This window comes from Akebia trifoliata, chromosome 15, assembly GCF_017979445.1.
Source record: "Akebia trifoliata isolate Shusen 1 chromosome 15, ASM1797944v1, whole genome shotgun sequence".
Lineage (NCBI taxonomy): Eukaryota > Viridiplantae > Streptophyta > Magnoliopsida > Ranunculales > Lardizabalaceae > Akebia > Akebia trifoliata.
The window spans coordinates 6101945-6123765 of NC_141389.1; the positions used below are offsets into that span (position 1 = coordinate 6101945).

The 21821-nt window shown below is 33.0% G+C and overlaps 1 protein-coding gene and 1 long non-coding RNA gene across 4 annotated transcripts; both read right to left on the reverse strand.

The window, feature by feature from the left end:
- Positions 1–4797: 4797 nt before the first annotated feature.
- On the reverse strand, positions 4798–7423 carry LOC147384104 (uncharacterized). Of its 2 annotated transcripts, none has more exons than XR_015173036.1 (3): positions 6435–6639; positions 5805–6211; positions 4798–5562 (listed from the first exon to the last, which is right to left on the reverse strand). It is a non-coding gene; the product is annotated as an uncharacterized LOC147384104 (long non-coding RNA). The 2 variants fall into 2 exon arrangements; XR_015173037.1 differs by lacking the exon at positions 4798–5562 and adding an exon at positions 6647–7423 and having other exon boundaries at positions 5570–6211; positions 6435–6542.
- A 2049-nt stretch (positions 7424–9472) lies between these two features.
- Positions 9473–14333, reverse strand: LOC147384105 (UPF0481 protein At3g47200-like). Of its 2 annotated transcripts, none has more exons than XM_086426643.1 (3): positions 14201–14333; positions 12234–12305; positions 9473–10779 (listed from the first exon to the last, which is right to left on the reverse strand). In XM_086426643.1, exons 2-3 carry the CDS (start codon positions 12280–12282, stop codon positions 9512–9514), a joined length of 1317 nt encoding a protein of 438 aa, XP_086282769.1. In that variant the 5' UTR covers positions 12283–12305; positions 14201–14333; the 3' UTR covers positions 9473–9511. The 2 variants fall into 2 exon arrangements, with proteins under 2 accessions (XP_086282769.1, XP_086282770.1); XM_086426644.1 differs by having other exon boundaries at positions 14191–14250.
- Positions 14334–21821: the final 7488 nt, after the last annotated feature.

Consider the following 21821-nt stretch of genomic DNA (forward strand, 5'->3'; position numbering starts at 1 on the left):
AAATTTTAATGGAAATGTAGGTGCGTGAAATAAATTCAAGACACAACCTGTCATTTAACGAGGAGGTTTCTTCATAATTTTGAAGCATCCTATCTACTTTAAAGTGAGACTCATTAGAATAAAAAATTCGTTTATTATGTTTTGCACCAAACTGTCAAAACCGTCCCCTGAATACATTTTGGTTTGGTCCATTCGGTTGGATTTGATTTTACATACGTTGTCTTATTTTATTAGGGTTATAATTGTGTCCAATGACTAAATGAAGAAAAAATTTTAAATCAATATATCGTATCAAAATTTTGATGACAGCTTGTCTATTGGATTACACGTGGTAATTCTATGTGTTATTCCAAATTTTGGTAAAAATATAAGTGTGCAAAATAAATTCAAGACACCACGTGTCATGTAATGAGGAGGTTTCTTCATAATTTTGAAGCGGCCTACCTACTTTAAAGTGAGACCCATTAGATTTAAAAATCATTTATTATGTTTTACACCAAATTGTCAAACCATCCCTTATTTGCATTTTGGTTTGGTTCTCGATTTGATTCAAGTCTAGGACATCCTTGAATTGAGAATTGAATCGAACAATTGATTTTTAAAATTTTTAATCCAGAACCAAATCATTATCTATGATCAAGGCCTAGAAAATTGATTCTATGGCCCTATTTACACAGATTTTATGGTTAAAAAATTTATAAAATCCCCTAAATAGAAAAAATACATTGATAATCCAAAATTATTTTTGTTTTTAAATAAATTATGCATTTTTGCACTAATTACAATTATTTTCGTGTAATAAAAAAAAATTGTAAATTACTAGAAACGAATTAGAAAAATTTGAAGCATTCATTATAATCCAAGATCTGAACAAAGTCAATTGACTAAGACTTAGACCTAATAGTCCCTCATGGATCGTGGCACGATGAACCTCTTCGGTGGTGCAATGAATAGTGTATTTATTTTCTTGAGATTTGTACATCAGTAAAGCGGCGTGATTTATATCCAAACGAATTAGGTTTTTGAATTTTTGTAAAACACGAAAATGTTTCGAATCCTAAAGAAATCCTAATCTGATCTTCGTAAATAAGAGACCAGACCAAAGTCTAATTATTCCATCTCCTCTAAGATCATCTTCTCTAATTTTTTTCTATTTTATATTTTCTATTTTTTTGGTTTTTAGATAAGTTTTCTATAGAATCTTTGTAAACGGAAAGAAACTCTACCAAATTCGATTTGAAGATCAATAAATTCTTCTTTTCTCATCTCCCCCTTTTTATTTAATTTTTTTAATTGATTTTTCAATTTTTCTTGGATAAACCTCCGAGAAGTCAATGAAGCCAAAGTAAAATATAATGAGTGAACTTGTTCTGAATCTATCATGCTTTAATGTCTTAATTGATTTATTTTTTGTTTTTAAGTATTTAATGTCTTTTTAAATTATCAGATGAGTTCTGATGGTTTAATCATAGATAAGGTCAAGTCAAATCATGCTTAGTTCAAGTAATTGATTTTAGATATCTATATTTGTTCATTTAAAAAGGGGTTATACTTTTTAATTATTGTATTTGTTAAACCAGATTTAATTTCCGATTTATAGGCATTAGCTTTGTTTGAATATATTGAGATAAAAATGATTCGAACTTGTTTTATTTATTGTATTTGTTAGGGTGGATTTGATTGATCTAAATTTTTTTTTTTTTTTTTTTATAATTTCTATATTTAATTAGTTTAATTAAATGTTCTTGTAGAGGGAAATAACCGTGTAATTATCTAAGCCGTACACGTGTTCAGGTCGGTTAAGTGGTACCATGCGCAGATCAACATGCAGGCACTACCTAGCAACATGACTGGTTAAAGTAGAGATCTACCTAGTCTGGTTAGAAGGGAAACATAACACTAAATAAGGCTTAGTCTGCCAAGCAAGGCAGACCTGGTCAAAGAACACTTGTAATCCTAATATGCGCACGTCAAGCCCAGAGATCTCGGAAGAGATCTCTCCAATATAGTATAACCAATCCAGAAGATCCCCATTCCGCTTGTGGATCCATAGAATCAGGAAATTCTCTGAGATCACCGCCCGTGAAAAGGGAGGAAACCTTGATTCGCAGCAAGGATCCATAAATAACACAATTTACACTTAAGAATGGATCTTTTGACGGATTGGAGGTCTAACCAATTCTTTAGGTCCGTTTGGTTCTAGGGTGTATGTGGTTTAGTTTTTGTTCAGAATTTGTAAAACCGAACAAGTTCGGCTTGGTTCCAATATGGCCCTCAACCCGAATCATGTGTGTAGAGGTCGATTTTGTAATAAATCAACTTCGATCATAATTTCATCATTAAACCCACAAAATAATAAAAAAAACATCGAAAAATAAAGAACACAAGGATTTTTTTTACGTGGTTCAGCGAACGTGCCTGCGCGCCCATGGGCTTGAGGAGTCATTCCACTATAAATTTTGAGGTTACATGACCTCCTCTCCTTGATCTCCCATATCCCCTCTCCTCCTCTTGATTTTTTCATCATCTTTTTACAATGGCCTCTAGGCTTTTAAACAGAAAAACCTTAAAGAGAAATCCTAACCCTAATTAAATTATAATTGCTCATTTTACCAATATACGAATAAATTAATTACCTACTACGAAAGAACCCTACTTAATTGGGATTCTTACCTAATTACATAGAATTCTATTCAAACATTTTCACTTGTCCATCTGGGGATATGTGTTAATGGTGTGAATGAACGGTTCAGTTGGAAGATGATTTTATCCCTCCACCATGTGCACTCCTAATTTAAATTGGATGACATAACCCTTGACCATGGCCTTCTTTTATAAACCAATACTGAATTACGTAAAAGCCATCATCTTCTAGAAAAACATAATCTTTGATTTTTCTTTTAAAATCTGTCATCCTAATGCTCTTTAACCTCTATGATAAAATATAATTTTTTTTTAATATTCTACTCAACCTTTTCAATCTCCCCTTTTCAAATAAATTGAATCTGATTTGACGTAAATAAAGGATTGAATTGAGAATGATTGCTTATGATAATTTTTTTTAAAAGGGGTTTTGGATACAATTAGAATATGAGGGAATTAAGATCATTTTATTTTAGGTATCATATTATATGGTATATGATTCATATATCATGATTTGTAACATCGATTCCATCTAAGGCCACATAGTTTCCATTCAGCTCATGCTTTTATGGGACGCTAAAATACACAAAATAATGTCCATATAATACAGGATGTGGACTCATGGCTAGAATTATCATGGACGACCTCCATCTCTCTCAAATATGGGCCCAGCCCGAAGCCCACTTGGATTCGGGCTTTGAACAGAGCTTTGATGTTAGATTAAAAGAAAGTTTTAATTTAAAAAGGAACTAAATAAATTAAGAATATGAAATAGATCTAAAACAATCTCAAAAAGTTTTAAAAGTATAAATAATTTAAAATCATTACTGATTAATATTATGATGATTCCAAAATTTGAAGAACAAAAAAGGCTCTTACATTTTAAATTTAGAGAGCTACTATTGCCACACCAACTTTTACTAATGCCACATGAATTCCTATATAAATCACCAAAAAATTGCACACAGTTGGTGTGGCATTAGTAAAAATTGGTGTTTTAATACTTTAAATAAATAATCATTTGTTATGTTATCTTTAACATCTGCTTAGTTAATATTTTAAATTACAAAATGGCCGTTACAATATAAAATTACAATCCAACAACCCTTCCAACGTTGTTAGGTTGTCTAAAATTACCAAAATATTCTTTCAAAATTACCTTACGAAATATTTTGTATTACAAAAAAATCCTTACAACAATATAATATACAATTAGATTATCTATTTGAATTTTTTTTTAAATAATTCTTAAAACCAATTACAGAAAATTTATTAACAAATCCTAACTTTGGTGATACTTGTGCTGTGCATTTGCACATGCCACCTACTAGTAAATATAAAACTCAACATGAAAAAACGAAAAAAAATTATATTTTATAGAATTTAAAATTTAACAATTTTTACATTATAAAGCACAAATATAATTAAACAATTACTACAAAATTAAGGGTGGAGACTTTATCTAAATAAGATGAGCACATCTAAACTAGGTTGTCACCTAATGATAAACAATATCATTTGCATAAATCTATCCAAAAATAAAAATAATTACAATTTGATTTATTGTGATACAAGTAAAAGTTGATTTGGCAATGTTAGTTCTCTTAAATGTATTAAATATTCTAAAAAAGCTTTCAAAATATCTAATTATGTTTTTTTTTTTTTTTTGTTAAAAAAAAATTATATATAACATGTAACTCAGAGAGTTCAAAGCCAAACTTCAATTTTCAAATCCATCTGGTTTAGTTTCAAGTCAATTGGGTTTAAGAAAAAAGGTTTCAGTAATGCAGTCTAGTCATCTCAACTGCAAGTTTACAATATAGGTTTAATTTATTTAAATATTTTACTTGATTTAGTGTGCTACAAGTAAAAGTTGATTTGGCAATGTAAGTTCTCTTAAATGTATTAAATATTCTAAAATATGTAATTATGTTTAAAAAAAAAATATATATAACATGTAACTCAGAGAGTTCAAAACTAGAGTTCAATTTCCAAATCCATCTGGTATAGTTTCAAGTCAATTGGGTTAAAAAAAAATATTTCAGTAATGAAGTCTAGTCATCTCAACTACAAGTTTACAATATTGGTTTAATTTATGGAGGAAAAGAATCTACGAAATTAGTTTTTGCCAAACATTGCTCAACAATCTATGCACTTGCTTAGTTGTTATAACAGAAATCAAACATTAGATGAAATCTACTTTAATTAGACACAGAGTTGTAGAGTATTATTTATTACATATATACACACAACTTGAAACAAAGAAAGTGATATTGGTCTAAAGATTACTAAATAAGTTTGCTTGATTTCACTGGGGAAAGACTGTGAAGAAGGTTTGGATGGAAGTTAGCAAGATAACATAACCTGCAGCAATTAAAGCGATAGTGATCCATGGCAACGAAAATAATTGTGCATGAATTCACCTATGTGGAACCTCCTCTCTTATTTAATATGGGATTGAATTTTTTCTACAACTTTCAAATAGGCATGAGAATCAAGATTCAATCCTGTTGCCAATTGGTTAACGAGATTAGCCACTTCCTCATCACTGCCAAGGTAATTTCAAATTTTGCCCTCAGAGCACAACACTTTCACGTCATCAGCATGATCAATAAGTGTATCTAGGAAACAAATGAAGGCGATGAATGCATGCTTGGGAATGAAATATGGGCACTTATCATGACTTAATTCAGGGATATCATAACTCAATTCATAGGCAATTAAATTGAGAAACCTGTCTTTGGTGTAGTGGTTAATTTCTATTTGGGGAAGTAATAGCTCTCCCCTTAGCAAATGAGTTCAGAATTCAACATCACATAAACAAATTGAATTCTTTCTCTTAAATGTAATCCCCATAGCTAGAAGCTCCTTGACTGGAGGGTATGATCGCTTCGATCGCTCCCTTCGCTCCTGCGTATACTGGGAATGAGAAAAAGGTTTATTGAGTAGTTGAGCACGAAAAAGGTCTAGGATGCATGGTAATGAATGCATCTTCTGATCATGATTTTGACCAGCAGATGGTGATGAAGGCGTCTTGGTTTTGCCAATTTCTGGGTTGATATAGTTGTAAAACCAATGAATAAAAGTTTTACAAACACACACAAGATTATGAGGTACGTAGTATATTTATTATTATTACAAGATTACTAATAGAAAAGTACCTATGCCCCACCCATGCCAGTCAAAAGAAGCCTTTGGTACCATGACGGAACTTCGTAGCATAGAATCATTCTAATCGAGTCGTAGTTGTCGTTACCTTAGGCTATTGCTCTAGCTTTGGCTCTCCCTCAACCTCTGACCTAGCCTCTGACTTTGACTCAGCTGGATACTTAGACTCACTCTTCTTAGAGACCTAGTTGGTTTGGGACTCAGAAGGTCCCGTGAACCAATAGTCTATAAACCCTACATGATTGGTTCTCGCTGTTTTCCAAGTAGCATTGTTTCTAGCCTAGTAGAACCCTTGAGGACTAAAGTCGCTTGCCCGATATGGCTCAATGGGTGGCTCTAAGTAATAAGATGTATGGTAAGCACTAGCTGGAGTGTAAGGAGCAGTACTCCTAGAAGCTCCCTGATGAGATCAAAAAAAAAAAAAAAAAATACATATTAATAATCATAGTCATTTTATTTTATTTTGATAATTAATAACAAAAATAGTTTTTTTTCTAACCTATAATGACCTAGGTGGCCTATGATAAGAATAAGTGGCATTTTCTCATGCATACTGAAGAGCCTATAGAAAATAATAGGGGATGGAATCAGAAGTTTCTATCCGAGGGTATTTGAGGCCTCACCTCATTAGAATGGCTTGAAGAGCTATCCATTGGAGGAGTGGCATTCTTACTTTTACCTTTCCTAGAAGACTCCCCTTTCAAAGCTTTGAAGATATTAAATTAGCCCATCTAAGGAGAAAAGAAGGCATAATAAATGTTAAAAACCAACCAAGAGTCATACCCAAAAACTACCAAAAAAATATATATATATCAAAATATCAAAAATATCATGCCTTAGCCAATCCAAAGCTCAAGCCATTTGCCCCAAACCCATGTCCATCCCGTTGAAGCATTTTGCCAAACACGTGGTGTGCATGACATGAAATACTCACCTCATGTCAATAAAAATCCCACCTAAACCATCCAAATCCCTACCTAAGCCTATTCAATACCTTACCTATCCCCAAACCTTATCATTTCTTCAACCTATTTCATTGCAATATTTCATTGAGCACGTAGAGTACTAAAATGAAATAGCCTCTCTCAAGCATTAAATCATTTTTTCAACACATCATAATCCATCAATCCAACTCCAATACATGCCTTACACCCATCAAATCCTGAAATTCAACTCAATTCCGGTAAAATTCAACCCAATACATAACCCAATTTACCCATAATCCAATCCAAAAACATCTAATCTCCATGCCAATCGACCCAATCAAGGCTCCAATCTCATGAATTTGAGAAATTAATAATCTTTGATTTTTTTCTCTCCAAATCTGTCATCCTAAAGCTCTTTAACCTCTATGATAAAATATAATTTTTTATTCTACTCAACGTTTTCAATCTCCCCTTAGCCTGCTGTAGAAAATCCTTGCTTTTCTATAAAAATATATTTAAAGGTTGAAATAAATTAAATCTTAAGATTAAAGATGTCTGATTTGACGTAAGTAAAGGATTGAATTAAGATGATTGTTTATGAGAAATTTTTTTTGAAGGGGTTTGGGATACAATTTGAATATGAGGGAATTCAAATCATTTTATTTTAGTTATCATATCATATGGTATATGATTCATATACCATGACTTGTAGTACACGATGTGGACTCATTGCTAGAATTATCATGGTGGACCTCCATCCCTCTCAAATATGGGCCCAGCCCGAAGCCCACGTAGATTGGGGCTTTGGACGGGAGTTTGATATTAGATTAAAAGAAAGTTTTAATTTACAAAGGAACTAAATAAATTATGAATATGAAATAGATCTAAAACAATCTAAAAAAAAACTTTAAAAGTATAAATAATTTAAAATCTTTACTGATTACTATTATAATGATTCCAAAATTTGAAGGAAAAAAAGGCTCCCACATTTAAATCTAGAGAGCTACTATTGCCACACCAACTTTTACTAATGCCATATCAATTCTTATATAAATCACCAAAAATTTGCACACACTCGATGTGGCATTAGTAAAAATTGGTATGGCAATAGCAACTCTCTAAATTTAACCTTACCAGATGAAGGTCATTTTGGTCAAAATAAATAAAGTTACAATCCCACGGCTCTTTCACCACATTATTTAGTTTTCTAAAATTACAAAATTAATCATTTGTTATGATATTTTCAACATCTGCTTAGTTAATAGTTTAAATTACAAAATGACCATTACAATATAAAATAAACATTTCCAACTATGTTAGTTTGTTGTCTAAAATTATCAAAATATTCTTTCAAAATTACCTCACCAAATATTTTATATTACAAAAAGACCCCTGCAAGATTATAATATACAGTTAGATTATTTATTTGAAATTTTTTAAAATAATTCTTAAAACCAATTACAGAAAATTTATCAACAAATCCTAACTTTGGTGATACTTGTGCTGTGCATTTGCACATGCCACCTACTAGTAAATATAAAACTTAACATGAAAAAAAAAAAACATTATATTTTAAATAATTTAAAATTTAACAATTTTTACATTATAAAGCACAAATATAATTAATCAATTACTACAAAATTAAGGGTGGGACTTCATCTAAATAAGATGAGTAAATCTAAACTATGTTGTCACCTAATGATAAACATCATTTGCACAAATCTATCCAAAAATTAAATTACAATTTGACAAATACAATTACAATTTGAATAATATAAAAAACGTAGTAGTAGTAGCAGTAATAATTATAATAATAACAAAACATGAGCTAAACAGGCAAGGGGATTATTGGTTAATAGGGGCGAAGATGAGTTTAACGAGATTTGAACTTAGGTCATGATCAGATCTACTCTCTTCAAGCCCCATTTCATATCTAATTTCTTTCTCAACGAGTAGAGACAGTTGTAGAGGATGGGATCATGGCAAAAAGAATATGATGCCTCCAACTTTTACTAGCAAAGTATCAAAACCATCAAATTATTATTGCATATATGCATTATCACCAAAGTTAGTTTGATATTTATTAAAACATTCAAATATTTTTGTTTTAATTTCATTCATATTACACTGTCCAACTTAATAATCATTTTAATTAATAATTTCTATTGTAATTTTTAACCTTTCATTTTAATGCAATTTCTACCCGATTATTATTTTTTCCATTTGATGCTACAAAAAAAAAAAAAAAAGGAGTAAATTCGACACATCTTAAAGTGGCACTTTTTATTTTACTAATTTTTTGAAATTCTTGATATCTAGATTTTGAACTACCAATGTAAACTAATTATAAAACTAAATAAATAAATAAATTACTATCAATGTAAAGTATTGCATTCCTAATTCGTTCTAAACAAGTTTGCACAATTAAATTAATTATGCAACAACAATATATGTGGAATATTTTTTTTCATTTATAGAAAATTGTATTATTTGACTAACAAAATTACATAATGTATCATTTGAAGAAACATTATCTAAACTAATTGAAATTATTTTATCTTGTGTTCCCCAACTATGTACCTGTCTCTTTGAAATTAGTTTTTGTCTGACATTGCTCAACAATCAATGTACTTGCTCAGTTGTTATAACAGAAATCAATCAATTGGGTTGCAAGCTAGTTTGCAGCACAAACATTAGATGAAAACTACTTTAATTAGACTCAGAGTTGCAGTATTATTGGTCTAAAGATTACTAAATAAGTTTGCTTGATTTCACTAGGGAAAGACTGCAAAGAAGGTTTGGATGGAAGTTAGCAAGATAACATAACTTGCAGCAATTAAAGCGATAATGGTCCATGGGCTACGAAAATAAGTGTGCATGCATTCACCTATGTGGACCCTCCTCTTTTTATGAAGATGGGATTGAATTTTATCTACAACTTCCGAATAGGCAAAACGATCATGATTCAATCCTGTTGCCAATTGGTTAACGAGATTAGCCACTTCATCATCACTGCCAAGGTAATTGCAAATTATGCCCTCAGAGCGCAACACTTTCACGTCATCAGCATGATCAATGAGTGTATCTAGGAAACATATGAAGGCGATGAATGGACGATTTTTACGATCACAACAACTCAATTCATAGGCAATTAAATTGAGAAACATGTCTTTGGTGTAGTGGTTGATTTCTATTTGCGGAAGTAATAGCTCTCCACATAGCAAATGAGTTCGGAATTCAATGTCACGTAAACAAATTGAATTCTTTCTCTTGAATGTAATCCCCATAGCTAGAAGCTCCTTGACTGGAGGGTATGAATGCTTTGATCGCTTCGGCCTAGACTGGGGATGAGATATAGGTTTGTCACTGACCAACTTGGCACTAAAAAGGCCTAGGATGTGAAAGGGGTCATGATTTTGACCAGCAGATGGTGATGAACACATCCCGAAGGTTTTGCCAATTTCTGAGTCAATATAGCTGTAAACCATACTGTCATTGCCACAGCCATGATTATAGTTCATCAACTCATTCAAAATTAGGTACGGGAGTTGGTTCTCAAGTAAGAACAAATCTCTAGATATCAAAGGTATGTCATTTCCTAATGTCATGAACATCCATCCTATACCAAACTCGATCTGTTCAATGAATTCCAAAATAAAGCAACCATCCAAAAGCATCATGACTGTGAATGCTTCATCGTCTAAATTAGCAATGATGGAAGCATCGTAGTACGTCTTAGCCACACTAGTTAAAGGTTCAAGCTTACAGTAAATATCATCCATGCTAGAACGACAACCATTGGCAAATCGCCAAGCAGATGCAAACTTGAGCTCTTCTATCCTCGCTAACTTTGATTTGCCATGGTGATAAGGTCCAATTGATACCACTGCAGGATCAAAGCATTCACTGTAAGCTTTGTACTCCCGCATCCATGGTGGTACCCTAGGAATATGACTGTTGTTACGTACCATTATTTTTTGTAATTTGTCCAATCCTTCACTAAATGATTCCTTCAGACCTCGTAGCCGGTTGATGGATTCTTCTGTGATCATGTAATTAGGATACAAGTGGCATGTGAGGAGACAATTAAAACTAAAAGTTGTTTTCTATCACTCTGTTTATTTATTTATTTATTTTTTCTAACAATATAAAAATAACGAAAAAAGGAAAATTTTGGACACTTAACCACCACTATCACAAAATCCTTCTAATTCTTTCAAAAATTAGAAAAGAGTAGGAGAACAAAGGATCGCCTCCTTCATAACTCCAACTACCAAGATTTCTTATAGTATTGTATTTAATATTCCAACAATCCCATGAATTAGTTATTCCTAAAGGAGTTATGAAAGCTGTCACGTACATACTTTGTCTCTATACATTGGATCAAGAACATGTCAGAGAAATCAAAAACTGGTAATTCATATAGGGCCTGCATTACGTGAAAACTAAAAAATTCTACAGGAAAATTTGACGGGCCAAGGTCTGAATTTTAGACCTTGTAAAAATTCAGCATTTAAATAGTATAATATATTTGCTATGATTTCATAACCCATTAAAAAAAGATGAAATTTCTCATGTGACAAAAGTGCAGCTTTCCATTGTTTTAACAGCTTAGCATGATAAAGAATATCATTGTCAATCCGCAAAGGTTGGTGAGATGGCCAAGACCATGCCTTAGGAAGTCGAGGTATTTGAGTTCGATTTCGGACACTCCCCAGAGAATCGTCATTCTCATTGGTCCATGTATGTGGAAAGCATCTCAATGTGGGTAAAATATGGGTATTTTGTAAATTCAGATATCCTTAAATACATGTGGACTAATAGAAATGTGGGGTCTCCAAAATGCAGGATTCCAAAAACAAACTCAAGATATTGAGTTCGAATCCCTTTAATTTAGGAGTCACCCTCAAGAATTTATCCCATAAATTATATGGTGCATGTGGGTGGAGGAAACAAATTGCAAATACCTCTAGGATTAGTAGTTGGGTGCTCTAAGAAGCTGAGGTATTAAATCTGCAGTTGCAACAGTGTACGCTACACCTCACAAAGAAACTTTTTGCTCATGGAAAAGTCGATTTGAGATTTGACAAAATCATGATCGACTAATCGCACGATGCCAAAGTGTGTAGTTTTGTAAATTGGGAACACTCTCAATACACACGGCTTTGTGTGATTGGTCGACATGGGATTCTATTAAATCTTTGAATGACTTGATTATGAGCCAAAAAAATTTCATTTCACCCTTAAATTTTTATTTGTTTTGGATAAAAAAAGTTTCCAAGGACTACTTTCCCAAGGGAAGTGGGACACGCTAGACTTTTAAAAATAAAATAATATTTTGTCAGAAATAATTCATAATTTATGGTGTCTCAACCACATCTAAGGCTTTCCATTAAACAAATCTTAATAAATATCTTGCAAGTAGGAAATACAACTAAATTGAAAAAAGCAGGGAAAAAAAGAAAGAAAGGTAAATACTTAAGATAAATAGCTTACCTATGAACACGTGTAGGCTCGTTGTTGTTTGGGCGTGAATTCCCCTCATTTAAATGCTTCATTTCCACTTTTCTGGTTCACAAATAGGAACAATGATATGTGTTGAAAAAGCCAAGATAGCAAACCACAAAAGTTAATAAATAGAATAAAAGTAAATAAGCAAGAACACAATCTTTGCGTGGTTGGACAAGATTACCTATGTCCATGATTGCAAAGAGAATACTTTTGACTATAAAAAAAAAAAGTGTGTATATCCGAAAAAATAATATAAGTAACCTTAGGAAAAATATTACGTATTTACCCTTTCCATAAACCCTAAATTTTTTGGATGTTGCCCCCTACATTTGCAATTCAACCATCTCAATATCCATGTCATACCCCCAACAGAATACAAGGCACATGCACAACAATATGAAACCCTATTCTTTAATGAAGATATGTGGTTGAGACACACTAGAGGTGAGAGTACTTGATTGTAGCATAAGAACATGGGATTGAATCTCCAAATTGAAAAAAATCGCACAAAAAAAAAAAAAAGACATTTTGAGAGAGAACTATTTCTTGGACAGTGGATTTATGAGAATGGTAGTCTACACTTTTTTTATGAAGAAGTGCAGCCGTGTATCCCAAGGAGCGCAGATCTACGATTCTCGAACTTATCACGTCAGGGTAGTCGATTGAATTTGCCATGTGGGTAGTCCTATTATCACGATATCTTTAAATTTTTTTTTATGATCCCCAAATATATTCTAAATCCAACTGATCCCATCCAAATAATCACCAATGCCAAATTTGATTGTATATTTCTCATGTTTTGTTTTAAGAAACATCCCGAGAGCTGCTACTAGCTTCCCAACTTTAACTTATTACACCCAAATTTCTTAAATTATTTATCACATCCTAATTAAATATTAAAACACACCATCCAAACATTACAACCCGTTTTAGTTCAAGTTATTATCTCAACATATTACAAAACATTATACCTCCCATTCAAACAATTTCAGTAGTGGTTTTAGTTTACAATTAGGATTAGACCCATATTAAATTCAAAACCTAAAGATCTCCAACCAAAAAAAATAAATGGGAGAGCTTCTAATGAAACCCCAACTTTTACTTATTCTCAACCATTCACTTATTTTTTTAATTAGGGTTTAATGAGTAAAAGTTGGGGCGCACACTTACGTAGCAGCGTTCAACAATTGTATGTAGAATCCAAAAACCATGATCGGATGGCACACTTACATAGATCACGAAATAAATTTTACTAACTTGCAATACATATATATATTAAAATTAATTTCACCGTTGATTTTAATTTTAATTTTGTGGCTGTCCATATTCAAAACCTTGCATCAAGCTCAAAAATCAAAATCGTATTTTTGGTTTTTTCAGAAATCTTAACTCTGCGTGGAGTACAGTATAAATTACATTTCAAGACCTTTTATTAAGGTTATGCCCCGTTTTACTGAAATGGATTACCAAATTAACAATCCAACGTCACAGCCATCTAAATTTCATTGAAAAACTTAGATCTAAGAAAAATAATATCAAAATCAAAACAATATTTTGGGGGATTGATCTATGGTTTTAAAAATGGACTGACTCCAAAATTTAAAATCAAAATTCAACGGTGAAAAAATAACTTTGTTTGGAATTTAGTTTTTCGAAGTTGATAAAATTTTATCCCCTACAACACTGCACTGAAGCATTGAGTGCAAGGACCCTTAGTAAGGGTAAAATCCTTACTTAGTAAGGCTAGTCGGACTCTTTTTATTACTTAATTTTCACGTCTCAACCCTTTGTGTAAAGGAAACATGGGGTGAGGGCGGCGACTCTTTCATCATAAATTATCAAATTCATTCTCACAATGTTTAATATTTAAAGGCTTACGAAGGAAGAAAATTAAAAATAAAAAAAAATAAAAATAAAAAAAAATAATATTATAGAATTATACAAAAGCTTACGAATCTCCCGGTAGAGGCTCAGTGGTCATTGTGTGCGAGCTTTCTTATCTATGGCTTCCTCTCTCTATCTCTTTATGGTTAACACACATAAAAAAAACAATATATATATATATAAATAAATGAGAGAAAATGGGTGGGGGGGGGGGGAAAGCCAGTCTGACCGTCATTAAATTGGTCTTACAGCAGCTGTCGCCAGTGGCCGTCCCTACGTGATAATTGCTTTTTGGCTTTTAGCTACGGTAGTGGCCATCGTAATAAGAATAATTCTTAAAAAAAAAAAAATTTATGGGCCACATTTTAGACATGTCTTCTCACGCTGTGCTAAATAATGGAGAACTCATGTTTTGAAATTGTTGAAAGGCCCCTGAATAAAAAAAAATGGGTAATTTTAATACCACCTCACGCTTTGTTAAATAATGGGGATACCCATCGCCTCCTTACCAAAAAAAAAAAAAAAAAACCAATTTTAAAAATGCCACCTCACATTTTGCTAAATATTGGAGATACCCATGTTTTGAAATTGCTGACATGCCATCCTTGACCTCAGTCTCCTAAGTAGACTAAAAGAAAAATACCCAAATGCCATCATCTTTAATTCATTGTTTTCCACTTAAAAACTTTTTACTCATTTTGCAAGCCTTTTGCACCTTTAGCTGAGGAACTCACCAAGATTTTGACCTTCAACCTCTGATCGAATACCCACAATTGAAACTAGAATGTGGGCCCATGATCCTTAGTAAGATTTTAGTAAGTTAGTATGGCTCAAAATCAATTTTTTTTAACTTGAAAAATAAAGAGAGGGTAGTGCATATGGAAGACAGGGAGTAGTTGGACTTTATGTGAAGAGTGAAGTTTTGGCCACTTTACATTAAGTGCATATAGAAGAGGCTGCACTCGATGCCTTCCATTACAGAATTTAAAGCCAAGAGAAAGGTTTGAAATAATGCGAGATAGCCATGGACAGCCTGTGGGGAAGCATGTGGCTAAGCTCCAAAGATACTTGGGTATATTGGCTCGAGATGGCCATATGTTTCCCCTTGACATCCTTGATTGGCATGCAATGCCAGAATCAATGAAGGAAAATGCATGGCAAACAACATTGGTATAAATTAATTATAATATAATATTAGATAATTTATGAGTTTAGTATTGAACAATTTTGACTCATAATTTTCAATTGATTTTTGATACAGGCCAAATTTGATATCCCGCCCACACTTAAACAAGTTGTGTTACAATCTATTGGCAAGAAGTGGAGGGATCATAAATGTAAATTGAAAATCAAATTTTATGATAAATACAAAGATGATGCAATTCGATGTGCCAATCGTCCATCCTATGTTTTGGAGGCTCAATGGTATTCTCTCGTAGCCTTTTGGAATTCGGAGGAGGGGCAGGTACATTTATATTTGAAATTTATACATATTGAATTATGAAAAGTTGCAAACAAATTATAAGGTACTCTATATCTCATATATTTAACTTCTCACAAATTATTTAATGTACAGTCTCGAAATCATAGAGATAAGACAAATCATGCTCAACAGACAATGACCCATACAATTGAGACGAAGAGTATAGCATGTATTAGATATGATGAGGTATATATATATTTTTATTATGTTGTCTATCAATTCCGTGCCCAATTATTTATATTATAAATTAATCTTGTTGTCATTGTCTTATTGTGATGCACATAGAAATTAAAGAGTTCAATGAATACTGAGCCAAGTCGAGCAATCTTATTTCTCATGACACACAAGCCCAATAATTTGGCCACGGCAGAGAAGATTGTAAGTTCAATTTTAGATAATTTTCATCAAGCATTAATCAATTATGTTAATATCTAAATTTAAAGATACTAAGAATGTTTAAAATATTTTGTAGGAAGAACTTTTGAGTTTATTACCAGAAGACTCTCAAGATATTACAGGTCGAAATGATACATTATCTCAAGTCTTGGGTCCTGACAGACATGGTCGTGTTCGTGGTGTCGGCCTGAGACCGACTCCTAACAAATTATTTGCATCATATTCTGAAAATTCCTCTAGCGATTCTGCTAAGATACATAGGTTGAAGAAGAAATTAGAGTCTTTGGAGCAACAATAGATTGTGAGAGATGCTGAGGTGGAGAGACTCAAGGAATTAATCATTACTTTAATGAGAAAGGTAAATTCTCACGGATAATAGAATATGTTGTGTTTTAAAATATTTTATTAATAAATAAATATTTATTTATATGACTAATTTGATTAATGTATATGAATTGTAGGTTGATGAACAGCACAATCAACCTGACAATGATCAGTGTCCACAACAACAACCATGATAAATAGCTTTTGTTTTTTGAGTAATAAACAGGGATTTATAAGCATCAAACATGGATTTATAAGCATTCACTCTTAATTCAATCGACTTATTATTTCGTTGTACTTGTCTCTTAACTAATTTGATTTACTAAGTAATTGTGTTTAATTGACAGGTTGTATAAAAATAAGTATTTAATTACAAATAATTTTAAAATAAAAGAAATTAAAAAATAAATAAATTTTATTAGTGGTGGCCATTACCGCCACTATAAGCATTCAAAATTGTATTTATAGCTATAGTAAAAAACTAATTAGTGGCGGTTTTTAACCATCACCATAGATCTCACTCATATTTATAGCGACAGTAATACACTATTAGTGGCGGTTACTGACTGTCACTAGGGGACTCACTTATATCTATAGCGACGGTAATACAATATATTAGCGGCAGTTTTTAATCGTCGCTATAGGTCTCACTCATATCTATAGCGACGGTAATATAATCAATTAGCGGCTGTTTTTGACCCCCGCTAAAAACCTAAAATTTTGTAGGGAGAGGGAAGTTTTGTCTTTTTGAAAGGGATTTTCATTTCAACTGTTGGTCTTTAAAGGAAGACTGAAGTCAAAGGTTGCATGTTATCAGATTAAAAACATAGGGGATATCTCTAATATGCACTAAATGTGAGAGGGTATGTCAAAATTACATTTTTTTTTTTTTGTAATAATTTTTTTGGAGAATATTTGATAAATCCCCTGTGGTTTAAACTAAATGACATGCCCTTAACCTTGGTCATCTCTTATAGACTAATGCTAAATGACGTAAAAGCCCTCATTTTCAATTTTCAACTTAAAAGGAAAATTCTAGACGCTTAAAACAACTCTTCAAACCGTAACTCTTTTTAATCTTTTTCCAATTAAATCCAACGTACCCCCTCAGAATAATCACCAAAGCCATATTTGGTTATATTTTTTTATTTATTTAACGCACAACTTTTAATTTTTAACAAAACAAGTGTATTGCCGTTAGTTTTAACAATTTAGAAAGAAAAACACTTTAATTTTTATATTTTTTTGTGGGTTTTTCCTTTTTATGAATTTAGCTTTTATGGTTACTTGAAAGTTGAAACCTTTACATTTAAAACAAAATTGTTTTGTGTTTTTTTTTGTGGGTATATTTTCCACAATGGTGTTGAGCTAACCAGATTTTGGAACTGCTTGGTTCTACAAATCTAATCTAATCGACTCGACTTGGACGACGTGCATTGAATCCAAATAACTCGTACTTAGGCCAAGGAGGCCACCTAAAAATACAAGAACAAGAAAACACAAACAATTAACCAGTACAAATAGCCCATCATTATACAAAAAGTCCTCAAAGAAGAAATCTCTAGATTTCTTAAAAGGCCGACTCCATGAGAAAAGCAACCCGAAAATGTATAACACCACTGTAAAGAATTCTCCTTTCCTTCAAAGACTATTGTTTCACTCTAACCAAATTCCCCAACAAAGGACAAAAAGAGCTAAATACCAAGTATTATTTCTTTCAACTTTAAACCCCATGTGCTGCCAACTTCCATACTTTGATTTTCAAATTGACTTAAGTTTTAGCACCAAGTCAACAAAAAATTCAATGGAGTCTAGTCATCTCAACTAGAATTTTCCCATATAGGTTTAATTTAGAAAGGACATGAATCTGCCTGCCATTAAAAGTAGCTTTTAAGTTCCAAGTTTATAGTACACACATTAGGTGAATTCTATGTAAATGACATACTGGAGTCTCACATGCAAATTTATTTATTACATGTGAATATACAAAGTAGAGAACCTAATGTCACATTTTACACATACACAACTTGGAGCAAAGAAAGCGATATTGGTCAAAGGGTTGTAGAAATAAGTGTGCTTGATTTCATCGAGGAAAGATCGTGAAGATGGTTTGGATGAAAGTTAACAAGATAATAATACTTCCAACAAATAAAGCGATAGTGGTCTAGGGGCTATTGAAATGATTGTGCATGAATTCACCAGTATAGATCTTCCTCTTTTTTTTTTTTTTTGACAATGTAATCGGATGTTCCACATTATTTCCCCATAGAAATAAGTATTGAAACGTAATCTGATTACTAATTGATTGACAAGATTAACCACTTCCTCATTACTACCAAGGCCATCGAAAATTATGTCCTCAGATTGCAACACTTTCGTGTCGGCAGCATGATCAATGAGTGTATCTAGGAAACATATGAAAGAACAGAATGCGTAAATACAGATGAAATTAGAACTCAACTCATAGGCAATTAAGTTGAGAAACATGTCTTTCGGGTAATGATTAAGTTTCATTGTAGGAAGCCTCAGTTCTCCATAGGCCATGTGAGATTGGAAATCTATGTCGTTTAAGCATCATGTATCATTCCTCATGAATTTAATTTCCTTAGCTATAAGTCCCTTGATTGGAGGGTATGATCTCCAAACTGTATAACTCAATCTAGGATTTTTAGGGATGGGCCTGTTATCGACTAGTTTGGTTCGTAAAAGGTCAAGTATATGAAAGGGTTGATCTCCATAATCAAATGACAACTCCTCAAAGTAGTGACCTAGGCATTCAATTTATTGGCCGATAAATTTATGAAGTAGTTTTGTCCCATCCAATTCACCATAACAGTATCTGAACTCCATCTACACCTTGAAAAATTTGTCATGGCAACATTCAATCGAGTCACTGTGTCATTCGCTATTGTATGTGACACATTCAATGAAATTCAAAATGAATTAACCATCTAAGAGCATCATGTCTGTGAATGCATCATCGTCAAATTTAGCCATGGTGGATTCATCGGTCTAGCTCTTTCTAGTCACATATTGGACCCTACAGTAGACTTCATGAATGTTGTAGTCACAACTTTCAACAAATTTTTTATTAGATGACACGTGATGTGTTTAGGGAGGCATCTCAAATATTAATGAAAAAGTAGGGATTTGAAATAAACACAAAAGATTATGTGTCATGCTTAGGTGTCGCAATCTTAATATGACTCGAAAACAACACGAAATTAGAGGGTTTGCGTCAAGCCTAATTGGGTCATAATAGTGTCAACCCATCCAACACGATTACTAAATGGGTTAGTTTTGGGTTAGGGGTGTCAACACACTCAACCCGTTTTGACTCCTTTTGTTATTCTGTTATTAATGTATAATTTTAAATATATTTATTTTGGAATTTTTTAAATTACTCATTTTTTTTTCCTATAATTTCCTAAAACTGTTTCATAATACATTTTTTTTTTAAATTCTATAAAATATAGAGGATTTTTTAGGATATTTTTTAAATAATTAATTATTAAGCTTTTAGTTTGAAAAAAAAACACTTATTTACTAAGAGTATAAAACGAAGAAATGTGTGATTGTCTAAACAGTTACTTCTTTTTTTTTTTTTAAATACATCCTGTGGGGTCAAATTTCGATGAACGATGCTGATGGACTTTGCCTCACAGATCCAAAGTTGCTCCATCCTCCTCCTTGCTAACACCGACGTGGTACCTGCCAAAACCTTTTCGACGCTCAAGTTAGAGTAGTAAAGGAATAATGGGTAATACTGGTTAGATTCTCAATCAGCCAAAAGATCCTTAAGTTAGTGTTTATTGTGTTATTTATAGATCTTTCCTCTAAATTAGGGTTTCCCCCTCTTACGGGAGGTAATCCCAAAGAATCCCCTGATTCCCATGATCCTAAATGGAATGGGGATCTTTGGGATTGGATATGCTATATTGAGGATATCTCTTTCGAGATCTCTGGGTTTGACATGCGCATATTAAGATTATGAGTATTTTTTGACCAGGTCTATCCTACTTAGTAGACCAGGTTTTGTTCAGTGTTGTGCTACCCTTCTAGGCAGGCCAAGAGCTCTCTACCTTGGCTTGCCCTTCTATTAGGTAGCGTCCCGTATGTTAATTTGCGTGTGGTACCACTTAACTAGCTTGGACAAGTGCATGGTCTAGATAACTGTGTAGTTATATCCCTCTACAATTATCCCTTTTCGAGGAGACGCGAAGTCTCGTCGTCTTCTCGAGATATGCATCATTCTTCTTATTGGTTGTCATGATTCTTTATCATTGCTTCTACTTTTAATGAATCGATGCATTCAAGACAATGTTGTTTCAAATCTTTTCTAACAACTGAGACGAATCGTCCCTTATTTGTGGTCGTCCATGTGCCCCACTAACATTTGCACTAATGCCCGAGGCTACGACAATAAGGTTGGATTTGGCTATCCTCCTAGGTGTACGTACTCCTTTACGTTCTATTATAAATAAGAGACTTACACCAATTTTTCCTCCTGTTGTGCTATTGCATTTTGCGATCTCATCTTTCTGTGTTTGCGAAGTTTCCTTTCTCTCTCTCTCTTTCTGCTTCACCGGCATCTTTACTTCTCTTAGGTTGAGGTAATCTTTTGTTCTTACCTTCTTTTTTTCTAAAAATTTAATTTCTCAATGGCTACCAACATGATCCAATTTCTAAGGGGACTTTATATCCCTGCCTCTGTGTCTATTTGGGTTTGCAAAGACCCCAAGAATCCTAACGAGTGTCATCAAGTGGAAATCATGGTTTACGTCGGCCAAATCAAGATTAGCCTAAGTTTCCCTCTCTTTCCCTTCCTCAAGGAGGTGTTGAGTAAAATTAACTAGGCCCCAAATCAAATGTCTGGTAACTTTTACCACATGGGTGGAGATAGTGGAGAAAATATGTATAACCCCTAATGACATCTCTTCAAAATACAACTTGAAAACTATCCCCAGCGCCATGGGTACTACTCGCTATCCTCCAAGAGTGCATCAGTTGCACTGATTTCGTCTCTCCCTAGTATTGACAAATGATGGTACAAGGACCCCCTGATTGTCTCCAGGAATTGGGAGTTTGCTCGTGGCGCTTCTCGTGAGGGATTCATCATCCCTCAAACCTTCCAGCGTAAGTTTAGCTTTTAGGTACCTAGCTGCTTCCCATTCTTCAGCCTTGTATAAAGTTTAATCTAACTTTGACCTTTCTTTCTTTTCTTTTTGTAGATTTTTCTGCCTTTTCTATTGTTGAGGCTAGGAAAAAACAGCGCAAAGCATCCAAAGATAGGGGGTTAGTGGCAGCGGGTCTCCAAACCATGGTGACCGATGGGGTGATCAAAGGAGATCAAACTTATCCTCCTACTTTTTTTGTCTCAGCCACTTGCACGACAATCTTCCTTTGATCAGGCAGAGCAGATCTCAAAAGATCTTCTTTCTCCTTTTGTCTCTATATCTACCATTCCCTCTCCTCTATCCCCCTTA

Coding starts and splice junctions, on each gene's coding strand:
- LOC147384105 (XM_086426643.1), bottom strand. CDS start 12,282: ATGAGGGGAATTCACGCCCAAACAACAACGAGCCTACACGTGTTCATA. Junction 10,780..12,233: donor GAGCCTACACGTGTTCATAG/GTAAGCTATTTA, acceptor ACATGATCACAG/AAGAATCCATCAACCGGCTA.